The sequence below is a fragment of the Apus apus genome, chromosome 17 (genome assembly GCF_020740795.1).
Source record: "Apus apus isolate bApuApu2 chromosome 17, bApuApu2.pri.cur, whole genome shotgun sequence".
Classification (NCBI taxonomy): Eukaryota; Metazoa; Chordata; class Aves; order Apodiformes; family Apodidae; genus Apus; species Apus apus.
The window spans coordinates 9,358,935-9,377,483 of NC_067298.1; the positions used below are offsets into that span (position 1 = coordinate 9,358,935).

The following is an 18,549-nucleotide window of genomic DNA, read 5'->3' on the forward strand; positions in this document are numbered from 1 at the left end:
GTCCTGGCTGACACCTCCTGCCAGAGGTGCCCCTTCCCCCAGGGGAATGGCCAGATGTTCCAGCTGATGCTTTCTCATTTTACTTCTGATGGCCATGGCATTCCCAGTTAGTGAATCACTTCCTAATAACCCCCCTGGCAACGAGGGGCAGAACTCCCACTGTCTGATGAGGGACGGTGCTGGGTGGTTCATAACTGCCCTGCTGTCGTGTGCCTGAGCCCCCAGAGGCCCAGGTACAGGCCTGGCCCTCACAGGATGGTGTGAACATAAAACAGAAAAGCCATCCCTGCCTGGGAAGCTCATGGCTGTATCAGTCTACAACAGCCAGAAAAGTCCATGCTTCAGTGATACCTTCAGAAGGAACTTGCCAGACATGCCAGATACAGGGGGTGAGTTATTCAACTTGTAACAATGATCTCCAGAGATAATTTTTCTATATTAGGTAGTTATTGTGAAAAGCAACTAAACACCCAGAGTTCTCTCCCTGTAAAGCCCTACAGTATGATTTTTCCTACAATGTGTACTTTCAACTCCAAAATTTCAAAGGAAGCTCATAGGTACCATGTAGAATTTACATACATCTCCCCACACTGACAATGAAATGACAGCACATCACAAGACATTAAGGCAATCTGGGTTTTGCTTTCTCCCTGGGTTTTCTTTTCTTTCCCTCCTGTTTCCTGTCCTGTCGCTCTGCATCGGCTGCTCTGCCCCACGATGCGTCCTGACACCTCCTGGGGTGAAGCACCACAACGTACCCAGCTGCTGCTCCCCAGGGCCTGCCAGCCCCTGCGTTCCCCTCCTGCTTTTATTGCCCTCCCAAAGGCAGGAGCAAACAAATGGTGCTAACATGGGGACACTGCAGTGCGCCAGGAAGCGCAGGGAAGTGTGGACGTGGCCCTGGAATGGGGTCCCCCTGCTCACAGCTGCACTCTTGCTCCACAGCAGAGCTCCAACACCCTCCTGCCTGCAGTGAGGATGGATGGAACCCCCTCTCCTGAAGAGGGGCAGGTGCTGCAGTTCTGGATCCTGTGTTGGCTTCTTCTCCCAAGTGAGTAATGACAGGAATAGAGGAAATGGCCTGAAGTTGTGCCAGGGGGGATTTAGATTGGATATTAGGAAGAATTTCTTAACCAAAAGAGTAGTCAGGCGCTGGATCAGGCTGCCCAGGGAGGTGGTGGAGTCATCATCCCTGGAGATACTCAAGAAACACGTAGATGTGGCACTTCAGGGCACACACATGCTCCTTGGCATGTGTCACTGTGGCTGGCATTGGCTTGGTTTTGCAGGCAGCAGCCTGAACACTGAAGGGCAAAATCCTGTTCCTGCCCACACCCTGGACCATTTTTCACTGATTTCAGTAGAGTTTTGAACCAGGGCTCAATTCTGCTAGCACCACAATGTTTGCTTTGATCTGAAGCCTGTATCAAATCAGCAACTGTGGAGCAGGCTGAGACTCCTCACGCTGCTCCTTCAAGAGCACTAGATGCCCACAGCATTGGTGCCTTTGCCTCCCAGCAAGGCAGGAAAAATAAGGTTCACCCCCAACATGGCCCTCCAGGACACTTGTGCCAAGGACTGGCTAAAAAGCACAGTGGATGATATGGAGACAAGATTGCAAAAGTGCTGCCCAGAGGGCAAAAATGGGACAGAAGGTCTCACATCTCATTTGAAACAAGATGCAAATATCCTCTTGTCTGTGTCTAGTTAGACAATGATTTGGCTCCTATTACACATACGTATGAGCTCATCTCTTCTGGATTTAGATGCATAACCTTTCAATAATCTCTAAATCAACCGTGTGCATTTTAAGTGGAGCTGCAGTTTTTCTTGTGCAAGTTGAAGCTGAGGAGTCCTGTCCTCTCCCCAGACTACGCCTGGCTGAGCTCTGCTCCGAGGGGGGAGCAGCTGAAACCTGATTTTGAAGAAGACATAAAGGGTTGAACCCACTTGTTTTTAAAGTCTGTACTTAGTCACTCTGGAAAACAGCCTTTAGGAACACCTGTCACAAGCACACTTTAAAAAAATGTACCCATCTCATGTCTTACTGCAGAGCTGTGAGCTGTTTCTCCCAGTTCTCGCTTTTCTCCAAGCAAAGATGGTGTCATTCACTTTTATCAAGATGCTACTTAAATTCCTTTTTCCTTTACAGTCCTTCTGCTAATGATGTTTCTTTCCTAAAGCTGACTTGGCATCAATTTAACATTCCTTCCCAAGCTTTGTATGAAAGATAAATGCAGCTGTGCTCACACTCTGCTAGCCTGATTTCACCTGAGCACTGAACTCGTGTCACCCAAGCGCCACGACTGATCTGAAGTGACAAGAGCAAAGATGAAAACAAAATCTGGGTTTTCTGGTAAAACGCCCTTCTCAGAGATCTTTAGGTTTTCTTCTTGCCTTAGCAACGAGGAGTTATTTCCCACAGGTGAGCAGAAGGGCAGAGTGGTTCTCTAAGTGGTGTTGCAGTAATTAACAGCAGTGTAATTGGGGTGGGTTTTGCCTTGCTGGGCACAGCAGCCAGCAGGGCTGCTCGTTGCTCCCTGATGCTTTCCCACCACTCCGTGAGCTGCAGTTCCTTTCTCTGGGAAAGGGCACAGCTTTCAGCTTGGCTGCTCAGCTCTTGCTCAACAGGAACTACTAGGCAAGGCGTCCTCTGGAGAAGGGGAAATCTAACTCAAACTCTGCAGGATTCATGGCGTTTCACACTGGGGTTCCAAGGCTTCCTGGCAGCTGAGCTCACCCGGAGGAGAGGAACCCATTGCCCTTATTTCAAGCACCAGGTTGGTGGATGAAATTACTTCTTTGGGGATTACACCCCAGCACGGAGCAGTGGTGGCTGGCTGCTCATGCAGGGAAGCCACAGCCCCTGGTGGTGCTGAGATTTTGCTGTTAGCTGCAGAAATTTCAGCTTCCTTCCCTACAATGCAGTAACTCACCTGCGCGGGGAGGTGGCTGAGCAGCTGCAAAGGGGAGGGCTGCCATAGGGTGGGGGTAAGCGTTAGGAAAAGCTTCCTAATGGACTGGAGGATAAAATGCTCCATCTGAAGCTATCCTTGCCAATGTGGGAATGATAGCTGTAGTTTTAATTTGAAAGATTCCCATATAATTTATAGAGAATGGGGCCCCACAATCACATGCATTCCCCTGGCTGAAGGAAACCCTTGAAATGGGGGTCCCCGAGGGTCACGGCTGTGCCAGCTGCAGCGTGCACTGGACACGTGTCACTGCTGCTCTCTGCCACCCAGGCTCTTACAATAACTAAGACTTGGTTGGCCTCTACAGAAGAGAAACCCAGGAAAATCTTTCTGGACATGTCTTGATCCCATGTAAGGCATTGCTTTGCAACTTACGGAGAAGGTATTCTGAGCTGTCGTGGTCATAGTCGTTGTCTTCAGGGAAGTGGTTGATTCGGAAGCAATGTCCTCTGTAGATTCCTAAGTGAAAAAGCAAACATAACTCATAAACAATAGAACCAAGTAAATGTGCTTCTCCCAGCCCTGCTTTTCCTTTTCTTTTCCTCCCAGGTTGTATATTACAAATATATATATAAATATATCATGTAAATTACTCTCCTCTAAGTTGGCCATTGATTTATTTTCAATAAATCATCTCTAAGGTCACAAATTTTGGGCAGATTGGGCTGAAGCCTCATTGAGGGAAGGGAGAGCCAAGATGCCTGGGCTCTTGTCTTCAATCTGCCACTAATATAATTCTCTGGAGCTTTTAAATTTCTCTGTGCTTCACTTTATCAGTGGCATGCTTATCATGCAAGTGTACCAAGCTTGCAAAGCTTCTTTTTGTTCCTACAGTGACTGTCATCTGGGTCCCCCTCCATGGCTGGACCAAAGCTGTGTGCCAGCCCAGTGCCCATCACCCCTCCTCTCTTGTCCCCAGTAAAGTGTTTCCCTCACCAGACCTGGTAAATGCTGAGCTGTCTGAGGCCTCTTCAATCACTCTCTAGGTGTGGAAAACAAGTCCATAAATCAAATCTCTTCCTGCTGCAGTTTAAACATGTGTGTTCCCCCCGAGGTTGGGTCAGCTTTTAATGGCATATTTGTTTAGTTAGCTGGGAGCCTGTGCAGTGAGTCTGGGCATGAGTGTGCACTCCTAATCCCTGAAGGAACAACATCAGAGTTGGTTGGATGAATCCCTCGCTCGGCTGAACAAGATGAAGTTCAGCACTTTGTTCACCTGGGTATAGCTTTAAATTAGTATTTTGTATCATTCCCTATCCTGGGTATCCATAGGTACATCCAGGTGGGTAGATGAGACCCCTGGGCGAGCTGCACAGGGACCTCTCTCCAGAGAGCTCCCTGTGGAGTGGAGCCCTGAGGGCTGATTCTGCCTTGGTGCTTTAATTATCTATTAACCAGCACCGTCCTGCTCAGCAACAGACATCGCCCAGCATGGGGTGTCCTCTGCACAGGAGTGTTGGTGCCTCCAGCTCGAGCTGGCAGAAGGATTTAAGAACCATCAGTGAATACTGCTTTAACAGGAGCATGGCTGCAGTCTGCAGGATAGAAATGTGGATTTATTTCATTACCTATTACCAATGATTACCAAGATCTCCAAAGAACTACTAATCCAGAGGATTTCAATTGCACCCTGTGAGTGTTAACTGCAGGTTTGCTACTACAGTGCTTTTAATTTTGCCAGTAAATGATGTACCTGCTCTAATTGTGGGAATGGCTCAGGCTTTCTCTGCTCAGCACTACAAAGGCTGTGAACAAGAAGTAAGTGGCTCTTGTCACATCTGGAAGTGACACACCTGTCCTGTCTGCCAGGACAAGAGCCCTTCGGCTGGGACTGCTCCTCCTATGTGTGTTTGCCCATGCATCCCTCTGTTTGCCACCAGCTGGTCTGCTGCTCCTGATGGCCATCCAAAATTCAGATTGTAAAGATCCCAGCACTTATTTTCATGGCAGTTCACTAAATCACTCCCAGAGACTCAACTAGGAGCCAAGAAGCTTGCAAGACTGACAGGTTCCTCAGGCCTTTTGTGTTTGCAGCACTGACAGATTGATGGTTTTGGCCTCTGTAAAATGGCCTTAAGTTATTAAATTTCTGAATGAAATGGGCCCTTCAGCAGAACATTCTCTTACAGAAACCAAGAATGCAACTCTTCCACTACAGGACTGAAACATGTCAGCAGGACAGGCTGGGTTGGTGTTAGCAGTGTCTGGGCTTCTCCTCTTTTAGGGTTGGAGACCTCAATTTCCTGGTGCTTATGTCTGGAGCATTTCACATGACAGAGTATTAGCAAGTCTAGCAGAGGTTAAAAAAAGAGGATAATTAGCCTTAAAGAGAAAATTTTAGGGCCTTGAGAGTTCCTTTCTATTTCCAGTTCTTAGGGATACTGAGATCAGTCATTTTGGCCAAGTTTTTATAGAAATAGCAAATGGCTGTAAAATTTGGACCTGCTTCAAAGCCTGGGAATCCCAAATGTTCTTCCCAATATTTTTTGCTGTAGTTCAGATCATGGGTATCAGTTCAGGGTCCTCTCTAGTGTCTACAGTATTTGATAGCTAAGAACAGCAGACTGGATAAACTTAATAGGTCTCATATAACTCAGCAGCAGTTTATTAAACTCTCAGTGAGGCTTGACGTTGCTATCAAGAGCTCTGGTGATCTACAGGGTATTGAGGCCTCTTTTAATCCATAAGGTATCAGAAAGTTTTGCTTTTATTTATAATGATGGGCTTTGAAACTCAGACATGGGAAAAATCAGAACTAGCTGGGTGGAAGCTACTGAACTGGTGGTCAGCTAAGCACAGCAGCAGGGTGTGACTTGTCATTAAACACAAAAAAAAGAACCAAAACAAAACAGATTTGGTGAAATACCCACCTCTGTGCCCTAGCATATAAAACAATGCAAAAGAATAAAAGCCATGAAACAGAAGAGGTGGCAGAAAAGGAAACACCTCAGCTGAATTCAGTGACAACCATTCTGCAGCATCTGCTCAAGACCTGAACTCCTTGAAGCTCTTCCCAAAGGCTTCACAGAGGATGCCTTGAAGAATTGTGGAGACAAGTGTGGCCCCTGGTCCATATCCAGAAAGGTCCATATGGGCTGTTTTCCACACCAGGATCTGACATGGAAGAGAATTTTTTTTTTCTTTGCTTGAGTGTGATGATATGGTCCCTTATACCCTTTGGAGGGGAAGATGGAATATTTAACTCTACTTCTGTACCCATGAGAGAAAGAGAGAGAAACTGCAATCACTGCCTAACAGATACTAAAATATTGAGCAGCACTTCTGGATACCTCTTGAGAGTAACATAATATCCCACTGAGATGCTGGAAGTATTACTCCTTTCTCTGAATGATTATTGATATGTTTTAAATTATGCTTTTAGAAATACAAATATTATCATGCATTTCTCCCCCCTCATAATAATAACAACAACTTTGTTCTGAGTTTTGAGCCATGACTTCAGGTTAGTGATAATGAAGAGGTGAATTTTATGAAGTGTTGCCCATGGGGTAGGAACATTTTTTTCCCACTGGTTGCAGAGGACTTAGCTGGCATTTAAAAACTAAAAATTGTTTCTGGCTTGGTTTTACTCTGTGTTCAAGGGCTTCTCCTACAAGGTTAGCGTTTCTTAATCTCACTAAATGTTGTTTAGATAACTATAATTAGAGTGTGATGTACTCAGATAATATGATGAGGGAACTGTAGTGCCTAAGTGAGGATTAAGCTTTGTTTTGGGGTTTGAGATCTCAAAGCACAGAGTTTTCAACAGTAAATCAAAGCAGTGATGCCAAATTCTGATTACATGCTACCTTCTCCTTGCTCTTTCTCAAATAATCCTTTAATAATCCTGTCTGTATCACTGCAGAACTGTTCACTGGGTTATATTTTTGGATGACTGAGATGGTTAATGCTGTAGGATGCAAATGCTTATTAACTTGGTCTGTAGCCATGCATTTCAGGATCCTGCTGGTGGTGGCCACACCAGCAGCCATTTCTTTGAAATCGCCATTTACCGTGGTTAGTATTTGCCAACGACAACCTTCCCTGATGCCCTGGAAGTGTCTGCATAAGTCAGCACTGGAAGATAGAGCACTTAAATGTCTGATAACATTAGTCAAGGCAGGCCTACTTTGGTTTTCTCCCCCTCCTAATCCTGAAAACTACACACAACAAGATCTTTCCATAACATTAGTGTTCTGTTGTCATTTAAATAGGTTTTCACCATGCAAGATACTAGCAGCTTTGCAGCAGAGGACCTTGTCTGCAGGGTACTTCTGTCAATAGCAATTTTTGTCTCCTAGCTCTGAGCACGAGCTTACGGGAGGCGATATCCGATAGCAGTGGGAGACACATGAGGATGGATGGGCCAAGCTGCTGCCTCCTCCTCCATCAACAGCTTCTGCAGAGCTACTGCTTGATTAACTATTTCATCTACCAGCCCTCTCAACCACCTTTCTGGGTGAGACTTTGAAGTAAAACATGGGCTTTGGGGCTTGGTGAGAAGCCTTTCTTGCTTTCTCATGGGACTCCAGACATTTGCCACCCCCTTGGATCAAACTGTGCTCTGCCAACATACCACATTCTTGTAGCTCTCAAGCAGCTACAGACACTTGGTGCACATATGCACACTATTAATAGAGTCAGGCAGGGTTTGCTCCTGGGGGGGGGGTGGTTCTAGTGGTGGAGCCAGTGCTATGAATGCCAGCAGCAAAGGCTACAGCAGTTTCCTGTGGGCAGGTAAACACACCCCGTCACTCTCCAGCCCCAAATCCCACTTACCTGCTGATTTCTTTCTGGCAAATGTGGGTCTTCTGGGATCACAGAATCATAGAACTATTCAGGTTGGAAAAGCCCCTTGGGATCACCGAGTCCAACCATCATCCCTACTCTATAAAGTTCTCCCCTAAGCCATATCCACCAACACCACATCCAAACGACCCTTAAACACATCCAGGGATGGTGACACAGCCACCTCCCTGGGCAGCCTGTTCCAGTGTCTGACCAGTCTTGCTGTGAAAAAAAAATTTCCTAATGTCCAGTTTAAACCTGCTCTGTTGCAGCTTGAAGCCCTTCCCTCCTGTTCTGTCAAGATGGTCAGATGGTTTGAGGATGTGGAAGGAAACGATTTTCAAGATCATTTGACAGCAAGTGCTTGCAGATACAGGGCATACAAACTGAGCTGAGTGCGTATTAAAAACTGGGCAATTAGAGGAACCACGGGAAATTTGGCCTGGTGGTTCTGCCTGCTGCAGCTACTCTGTGATGAGATGCTGGGCTTCAGTTCCAGAGACAGCCATTAGCCTGATTTACTGCAAAACTTGAACATGACTTTAAGTGACAAGTTTTCTGACTCTATCAGCCCAGAGAAGGCTGACTGACAGATCCCACCCCAGAACCAGAAAAGCAGTGGGACCTGGGCTGTCGTGCAGCAGCTGCCTGGACACGGTGTCCATCTGAGCATGCCACGTGGGATGGGTTTCCTTAATGGCAGGGCTTTGCACTTTCCTTGGACAGCACTGGAGAACCTCTATTTATAGTGAGTTGTCAGTGCTGGACTCCGTCAGCAGAGAAGAGACACAGTTATATATATATTTTTTCCTTAGGAAGATTTCTCTGCTGACAAGATCTAAAATCCTTGGCTGCCTGATTTGAGCAATAGTGAGCAAAGGAGATCAGACATGCCAAACAATCTTCCTCTCTGCAAAATTTATGGAGTGGAGTCTATCTGTGCACTGTGTTCATTTCTTTGATTTTCCACCAGTATAACTCCCCTGTCTCACTGGATTGACACACAACAGCAAATGCAACAGCCCAGTTAACTTTCTTTTCTCTTCATTCCTCTCATCACAAAATAACCCTTGAAAAGAGGAATGGGTGGTGCACCTCCTTCTACTTTCAAAACCTGCTTTGTGGTCCTGATACCCAACCAGGGACTATTATGGCCCTGAGCTCTCCACTTGGGCCACAAGGAACAGCATTGGGTACTTTTCTGTAACTTGGCACTTTCTATGTTAAACTGTAAATCGATTACTTGTCTCCTGCTGTTTGCTGAGAGTTTCATAGGCTTGTCCTTAAGTCGCTTCAATGAGCGCAGACCCTGTCAGCCTCTGGCAGAGGACCTCTAATGCTGTCATTATAAAAGAAATCATGAAGTATTGATGCAGGTCCTGTGCACAACACACCCCATGTGAATCTGCAACCCCACATTGCTGCTGCAATGCTGCCTTCATCCCCACAGAGGATGGAGCCAGCAGACAAAGAAGCCTCAGGAGGTTAAATACACATTTATTGGGTGTCTGCCTTTGAGAGAAGTCTGGCTGTTGTGAGAGCCTTGTAAAGCTGGGAACTTCAAAGCTCAGGCTGTTTTTGAGCTGTGATGCTGTCTGACACCCCCCCAGTCCTGCCAATCTGGGAAATATTTGTCCATATGACAGTTTGTATTTTTGTTTCATCCTGAAGGGGAATTTGATGAAGAGCACTGCTAGTACCTGGGGTTAAAGTCATACTTTTGCCAGGGTAGGTCTTCTCTTCAGAAAATGCTTTGGATCTGTGAAGATTAGAAGCCCATTCCCAACATGGTGGACTAGTAGGGTACCACAAACAATTGACCAGCACATGCTGTCATGTGTGGCATGGTCAGACTAAAGCAAATGCAGCTCAGCCCAGCCTTTGCAAGGAATTTATCCTGAAGCTCAACCATGTTTCTCTACAGGTGTTGAAACAGTAAATAATCTTCTACTTTTTCCTCCTAAAAGTCCCTTCATCCCACAACTCAAATCCACTTCTTTCTCACTGGGGGGAACTGAGCTGCCTAATTTCAAGCAGCAGAAGTAAGGGCCAGATTCTGCTGTCAGTGCAGTGTATTTAAAGTTGTCTCACCCACTAACAGTGACACCAGAACTTGGTCTTCTCCTTTTGTTGGCTCCTACTCTAAAAATCGTTTTCTTTTTGCCCAGGAAGTAAAATGTTGGAATGTATGAAATTTGCCCCACTTTCTTCCTTAGGAGCTGTCAGCTCTAACAAACCCTTTAGGTTCTGCTTTTGATCTATTTTCAATTGTCTGGTGGGCAAAGCAAAACTCATCCTCAAGTCTCTTACTTTCTTATCTTCTGCTGCGACATGAATTTCCCCTTTTTCCAGTCCTCCCCCTCTGCTGCCTACAGACCCTTTCCATCCGTCCCCTCACAGCCACGTGAATAACTACCAGGTGCTTCTGCTGCCTGCTCCATCTTGCTCCTCTTCAACGTTTTTAAAGGCAAACCACCTTCCCAGTGATGTTGAACTCCTGGGGAGGGCTCGGAGGACCCCAGCAGGGTGGTGATGGAGGAGATGGGCACCCAGCAGCTCACAGCTGCTTCTGCCCGTGTGCTTGCAAATCAGCTGGTGTTGGCAGGGGGCTGTGTCCCCCCCCTCACCTGGGCCTTTATCCTTAGTGCTTGCCATTCCCCTCTGGTCTGGCAAAAGCACATTTTCTTGAGGAACAGGTCTCAGTTTATCTTGCCATTTGACATGCTCAGGCCCAGCAATAACCTCACTCCTCTTACCTTCCTATAGTAGATAATCTCCTCTCTGTATTTATCACACACATTCTGTGACGAGATACCTCAAACCACCCCTCTCAAGTGTTCACTCCAGGATATTATACTTGGCTTTCACTGCCTTGTCTGCACTGTGGCTGTGTCTGACCCAGCTGCCTTTTGCCATCTGCAGCCACTCCTTGGTGCTCTTCTGCAATGGAGCACCTAAAGCCTGCTCTGCTGGAAGCTCCTTTCACAGTAGCCCTGCAGAATGAAGGGTGTGTTGCTCTATTCCTTACGCTGCTTTTTCTACAGTGTCTCAAAATGTAGTGGAGCTCGTGCTCCACATTGCAGAAGGGGCATCTCCACTGACCTGAGTGCCAACTTCACAACCTTAAATAGCGACAGCGAAACTCCTGCTAGGGCAGTTTGACCTTCATGCCATGACCCACTCTCTTCTAACAGTCTTGAGTTTCGTGTGGCCCAGAGGTGGCATGCTAGCTGGTCTCCTCCAGACATGGGTGCTGCCCATTGCCCAAAGAAGCCATACAGGAGAACATGTATCTTGCTTAGGTGGCGGGAGAAGTTTGTTGTTGGGTGGTGACTTCTGGTTCTGGCATGAACAATTTTACCCTTTGAGCAATATTATTTTGGCATGCTGCAATCCAGGATGCAACACCTGAATGCTGCTTTGTACAGCCTGGTAAAGCACCCCCAGATTCTGAATCACCTACACCACAAGGTATCCAGGGAAATGCCTACAGAGGCTCAGTCAGTTTTAATTCATGTGGGTAGATAGAGCCTCAGCAGCTGACCTTCTGTTTTCAGCTGGGCAAATATCAAAGTTGTTGTGCATTTGTGTTTCTGTGTGAGGAAGGAGCAGATGCAGAAAAGACGCTTTGCCAAAGATGAATTTGAAATTCCATGACAGCCTTTTGTTTCCTTATAAGATTTTGAGACCTTGAGTGATGTTAGAAAATCCATGGCAGCGAAACTCATTTCCCGAAGATTCACCTCACCTGCACATCTGGGAGCTAATAAAACACATCACAGTGTCTGGCTGCTGTCCTTTGAATTCTCTTCAGTCATTACAAAACTGCTGCCAAAAGTACTAAGCGTCCTTGTGCTACCACAGTGAATACCAATGGTATCAGGGAAATGTAGGGCAGCAGCAAAGTAGATGAGAGTCAATCCTGTGTTTTATGTTGTTTTGAGCTACTTAATTCCTATTTTCTTTGAGTGTTCCTCTGGTAAACCAGAATTTTGGCCACAGAAGTAATGATTGAGGTTACCCAGCATTGCTCCTGCCCCTTTCCCAAATGGCAGGTAAAGCATGTGTGTTATTCCACCACCACTGCTCAGGCATCCTGGGCAGCCCCTTCCATGTGTTGCTGACAGTCTTCCTACTACCATTTGCTATTTGCTCTTTCTTGCCCAATTGTGCTGCTGCTTGGATGGCAAAATTTTTAGTCTTTTTTTGTTGCTCATTTTTATGGAGCTTTTTGAGGGCATCAGTCAGTGTATTCTAGGAAGAAACAGTGATATAGTTCCAGCCCATCTGTATTTTTGTAAGTCATCTGGACAGGGAAATAGGGGCAATTCCTCAACCTGGGTATGACATAATTTTTGGGGAGCAGTGTTGGTGATGCTGCTTGAGGAAGTTTTTCAAGTCAGAGCTAAGTCAGCCCCGCCACGGTGAGTGTTCCCATGCCTGGCTCAGTCCCAAGAGACTGTCAACGTTTCTAGTTGTCATGGGGCTGCTAACGCACTTCTGTGTCTGCTTTTCTATCTACCACCACAGCCCACACTTGTTCTGCCTTCACACCTCATCTCATCCTTTATCCCAGCAGCCCAGAAGTTTGTCTCACCACTCATTTCCATACTTTGCCAAAGCTGTTTCTGGGTGGCTGATATAATCGTTCTCTTCCTTTTAAAATTACTTTGGAGCTTGGATGGAAACCTGCATTAGACTTTTGCAGCTGGCTTTTCTACCTTAGCTAATATTGGTCTAACACTTGAGGAGCTGGTCTTGGCTTCTTAGGTGAGCACCTTCACCCACGACAGCTTCAGACTGACAGTCAATCTCCAGTAAGTTTCCAGCTCTTTCTTACATTTGGGTCCAAAATGCCTTAATTTAAAGAGGTAGTAGCCACCAGAGCTTTTGGCACAACGTGTCAGAGACTAAGGTGTTACTCACAACAGCAACTACACAGTGGCTATTGTGGCTCCAGCACCTCAGAGAGCAGTGGGAAATGAGCTGTGATGGATTCAGGTATATCTTGAGTAGGATGAAAACTCCACTCCCCCCCCGGCCCCAGTATTCTTGACCCGGAGTTACATTCACAGGTACAAAGACTGCTCACTCAGGCAGGTTGCTGCCAGCCCATCAATCATTCTGAGAGGGCTGAGATGCTGAATTTTCCTGGATGCAGTTTTGAGAACAGATAGTTGTTTTGTCTGATGAAGCGTTCCGATGCCACAAAATGACAAACAGTGTTTATTTTCACATTGTCAAACTGTGTTTTTTTCCTGTGTTGGCACAATTGGAATCAAGTTTCCCTTAAGGGATAGTTTGGTTTTTATCCATCTGGTTTTCCTTACTTCAGTAAGTCATCAGTTCTCCCTCATTAACATGGTGATCAACCAGGGCTTGATGGTTTCACCTCTTATGATCACAGCACATCTATAGAGCCTGTGTCATGGCTTGTCACTACCTGGGGGAGGAAATTTAAGGACATTGATATTCACATCTCTTCAAAATCCCTCCTGAGTTTATAATTTGAGACAGTCATGATTGTGTTTGGGGAATGAATGCTGCTGTTGAACTAGATGACACATTCCCAGTACTAGGTGTGATGCTTTGTCCCCTGCTCCTCTGCCACCTCAACTTTCACACACAGGCAGCCCTGAGCTATTGCCTTCTCATTCTTAATTTCTACTTTTAAACCCTCTTAAATCACTATTTCTCCAAGTTCCCAAAACATCTTCATTTCACACCAGGCAAGGTTTGCAGCTGTCTAAGATTGAAGAAGCAATTGTCCAGAATGAGGGTCTAGGTACTTCTTGGGGATTCTTGGGGTAGCAAGCACAGGATGCTTCTGTAATGGGAAAACTCTCCAGCTCTTGTCACTAGAAAAATGATTCATATAAATGATACTCCTTGTGAGATCTCTCAGCTTACAAAGTATTCCATAATTACCTCTCTTCATAAAATGGTTTGTTGTCTGCTCTAATAGCAGGGAAAGCCTCTAACCTGACATCTAGAACTGAACTCTTTCTCTACAAACCTCCTTTTGGCTCATTCATATCCCACAAAGTTTTATTTCATGGAAAATAGACTAGAGTTACATTGGAAAAGACCAAAATAGGGGCTCACTAGTTAACTGATTAGGAATATGCAGGATATTTGGACGCTCCTGGAATCTTGTCATGTCTCCATATCTCTTTGAGCCATGGTGATACATCATAAGATGATGGCATTTAGACAAACAGTTGGATATTGAAGAATAGGGAAATTTGACTCCATAAATCATCTTAATTGAAGGGAATGCTTGCAATATGCCTGTCTTCATAATGCAGTGTCCTTGAGTTGGATCTGCATTCATTCTGGAGCATGTCTTCCTCATTTCTATGCCAGCTTGTTGAGTTATACATAGAAGCTAAGCCTCTAGAGACTGATCATGCACAATCAGTGATGCAGGACTGAAACAAGGCAGATGACAATGGGGAATCTAAAGGTTAGGAGGAGGGGGTGTAGCTGCCAAACCCAGCTGATGGCTGGTTTTGGAAAATGCAAGGCAAAGGTTTCAAAACTCATCTGTGTGATGTATTAGTGGAAAAGACACTCCACTAGGAGAGATTAGTGTGGTGCATCCAAGAGACCTTGTTGTCTAGTTGAATACTCAGGGCTAACGTCTAACCTTGGGAACAAATAACAGAGCTGCTGGTTAGATAGACTCAGTTCTGGGGTGAACAAATAAAAGGAACAAAAATATTTTGCAACAGCAATATATCCTGGAAGAAAATATAAAGGTAATAGAGTTATTACTGATTTGTTTTCTCCTGATTCCCAGCAGTAGGTGCTGGCAGGCTCAGGGCTCTGGGGGTTTGGTGGTTGAAGGTGCCTCAGCAGTGGGATCATTTCCCCCTGGCTGTGGCCAGCCTTGGTCAGGAGATGGGGCAGGCTGGTCTCTCATGTTGAGAGGGGAAGGAAAATTATGAGCAGTTCTGGGGGAATAAGGGCCTAGGGAAGGAAGGCAGAGAGCAATGTAAATGAGGAGGAAAAGGAGCCCTTTGGAGTCAGAAGGAACAGGAGGTAGTTTGCAGGGGAGGAGGAAAGGAAGCTTGGAATAAAGTGGGAGGGAGAGAGCACTGAGAAGGAGGAGATGAGAAGGGTGAGGGTAAGTGTCTGGAGTCAAGGAGAGGGCTTAGGAGGAGACCAGGAGCTTGGTGGCACCTGTGGAGATGGGGACCAGGTGGTGACCTGTGTCCTGCTGGAGCAGCTCTGCCTTCACCCACAGCCCTGCCCAGGGTGGGTGCTGGTGCTGCTGACAGGAGGCCACGGGATGCACAAAGTGACCACCTGGCACTTGTAATTCCCAGGACTGATTTAAACAGTTACAGCTAAAAATGACCTAAAACATAAAAATGGAGATGGCTACCAAACAGGTCTGTTCAAATGAACACATGCAGAAGAGACTTCATTTGGCTCCTGCATCTGAAACTTCCTATTTCCTCATGTAAGCTAAGCAGTGACAAATAAAAACGAGGCTGCAAACACAGCATGACCTCTTAAATCTTTAATTATTCATTTAAACTGTTTTCTTCTCTGCTGAGATTCAGAGCAACACTTTAAAGTGGGTTCCTCTCAGGTTTATGGAAGATATTACTTCCTTGTTACACCAGCTAATAAATATAACTAAGCACAACGGCCCAAAAATATTTGTAAAAACAGCATTTGGGAAAATGTGTTTAATGAATCAGAAGTGCCTTAATCTAGTCAGTCTTGAAAAGCAAAGCACATCATGCAAAATTACAGTGCACTAAAGCACAGATGCATCAATATTTGATTGTTGAGATTTTAGAGTTTTCTTTCAGTATTTCAGAATTGCATTTTACTATGAAATGTCTCTGCACTGAGGAAGGATGATGGTGGTGGTAGCTTTGGACAAGCCAATCTGGGACCTCAGAACTGGATTTAAAGAATGCATCTGAGAGTCCCAGCCCTTGGCAGCATCAGGCAGACCTTCTGTTGCAACCTGAAATGCCTATTGCTTTTTGCTGTCCTAGTTTGGCATGCAAGTGAGCAGGAAGGTTCAGGGCCAGCAGGAGAAAGTTTTCCTTTTGCTGGAGACTGGACAAAGGCAGGTGCCCCCAAGCCTGGCTGTGCCTGCTGCTGTGCCTGTGAGTCCCTCCAGCCCTCCCTCCTCAGTCCCTTGTCCCTCTACTTGCCCTTGTGTAACAGCATCTCAGGGACCCTATTTCCTCCTTAGTTTTGAAAGCAGGATAGAACCAGTTTGTCACCACCTTGGTGAGACCTCCCAAGAGGTGGGAGGCCAGCAGAGGCTCCAGTTGCCTGGGAATGGTGCTGAGTGTGGGGAGAGACTTACAGATCCTCTCCCCTTCAGACACTTCAGCTGGTGTGACACAGAGCTGGCAGCTCCTCGTTTCCAGGTATTACAAACTCCTCTGGCTCCACAGGAGCCTGTATGGGCTGTTTGGGGTCCCACACTCTGAGCTCCCCCCACAGGGCAGCATCCCTGCCCTGGCAGACAAGCACAGGCAGCCCAAGTGCAGCCTTCCAAAAGCTGCTGCTCTTCATGGGGCCACGCTCGGGTACTTACTCAGCCTTTACAACTCAGTGAGATGCTGCCAATACATTTTTGCCAAGGAGACAAAAATACGTCTCTTCTTCCTACTCCCTCAGCCTATGAAAGATCTCAGTTGTGTGCAAAAAGGCTCTATGTGTGTGTGTGTGTGTAGGTGTGTGTATTTGGGGGGTGGGGGAGAGGGGGAGAAAATAAGAGTTTCTATTAATTTATTTTCCAGTTGGAAGTCTGCCTTGTAGCCAGGGAAGCACGGTTTTCACCATGTATAAATTTGGGTAGAAGAGCCTTGAAGGTCAACAAGGCCAAGTGCAGGGTCCTGCACCTGGATTGGTGCAACCCCAGGCACAAATCCAAGCTGGGGGGAGAAGGGCTGGAGAGCAGTCCTGAAGAGAAGGAGTAGACTAGATAAGCTCTTGAGAAAGTTTGCCTGGTGACTACAGATCACTCATGTTCCATGGATTGGATTCACAGTGTTAAATGCCAACAAATACCTACAGAAGAGTGAGGATCTGCCAGGTCATTGGACTCTCCTTTTGAGGGGGATGCACCAGCTCATGCCCGCTCGACTGTGACTCCATCCAGAGGACTCCCAAATGCCACGTCCATCCTCCAGGAAGAGCACAGCTTGGAACACCAACCCTGGGGGACTGCAAAGCTGAGGCCTGGCACCACCCTGCTCACCACTAGGGCCCAGGCACTGCTCTCGGTGTCATTGACTGTCCAGGCTGGTTTTTAGGCTTGGCAATGCCTAAACCATGTGGTGGGGCTGCTCCTAAGTGCTTTCAAGTAGGAGAGCCAGCCCTCCTGAGATGTCGATGCTTTTCCACAGCAGCTCCATGTGCCTCAGGTGACCTTAGCTGATGTCCTTCCAATGGGCAAGCTCTTGATATGCCAGGCGTGCCTTCACTGACTCCTGAGGGGCTCCAGCAGGGATGCTGTCATCCCCTTGTGCTTTGAAGGTGGGTTTTGTTGGATTATTTTTTCCCCCCCTGACAGCGCTCTCATGAGTGGGAACCCAGGAGCTGGTTTTCCCACACCACAAACTCCTTTCACGTTCACTGAGAAGTGCCACTTTCTCCCCGTGAAGCGAACGAGGAACCTGAACCCAGCGATTTGGATCGTGACTTCAAGCTCAATCTGGAATCCAGCGTCTAAGCCGCTGCCATCCAGGAGGAGCCCCGGGAGGCTGTGACTCAGCTGCACCTCTGAGTCACCCAGCACGCTGCTGCTGCTCCCTGGGGACAGCACGGGGACAGCACGGGGACAGCACGTCGCCTTCAGCCTCTGTCGGATCGAGCTCCAACTCTCCCTGGCTGGCTCAGACCTCAGCGAGGTGTCTGGACCCTGAACTTCTGGCCATTCCCTGCTGCCCTGCTGTCCCAAAGGGACAAGGGACACCAAAAGCGTGTCCTGAGCCCACAGGGCCAGCCCCCAGGGGGATGTTTCAGCCCAGGTGCAGGCAGAAGGTTCTGTGGAGATGCCTGCTCCCATTCCAGCCCTGTGCAAGGACACTGCCAGTCAGGCTCAAGTGGCTATTTTTGAGAATGTCACCAGAAATAATTCATGTACGTGCAAGTTAAAATTCTGCTTAAAAATCACCCTCCGCCTCAGAAGCTTAAAACCTGGGAGGGAGATCTAGAGCAGGAGATACTGAATTTCATTTTACTAAGTTCTTTCCAGCTGTTAGGGTAAGCTGAGATCCTCACCCTGCATTTCTTCACTGGAAGGATGTTTTCTCCTGCAGGTATCTCTAATGCTAGAGTGGGCAGGACCAGAAGCACAAGTAACTGTTGGGAGGAATCTGACCCTTTAACTGGACCAGATGAAGTCTTGCACCAGACACTAAGATGCACGATATTTCTTATGTGAAAGTTCAAGTAATAAATCTTCTTCTTTTATGGATTTTAAAATAAAATTCTGAATATTGAATTAATTTATCTGATGGTAAGAACGCAGGTTTTGGAAAGCTGTAAGGAGCAGGTTTGCGTGACCAACAGCGGAAAACGCTTTTTCATCCATATGAGTTTCTGTAAATGGTATTCTATTCTTAGAAGAGTAAAAATAATGTAAAAAAAGAAAAATCTAATAATTTAAACCTTGCAGGAAAAGAAGCAGGAGCAATGGGAACCTCTTGAAATGATAAATGTACAAATTTATTCTGCTGCCACTGTGGGATTTTAAATTAGTTTTATTTTTCTTTTATTTCCTGTTGTTGACAAGTTGGGCTGC

General features: G+C 46.5%; 1 protein-coding gene across 1 annotated transcript in view; it reads right to left on the reverse strand.

Moving 5' to 3' along the window:
* The window catches only part of CACNG4 (calcium voltage-gated channel auxiliary subunit gamma 4), a 39,691-nt gene that overhangs the window by 4,432 nt on the left and 16,710 nt on the right, over positions 1-18,549 (reverse strand). The window contains exon 2 of the mRNA XM_051635267.1: positions 3,351-3,434. Coding sequence (XP_051491227.1) covers positions 3,351-3,434 — 84 coding nt within the window. The remainder of the gene's footprint in view (positions 1-3,350; positions 3,435-18,549) is intronic.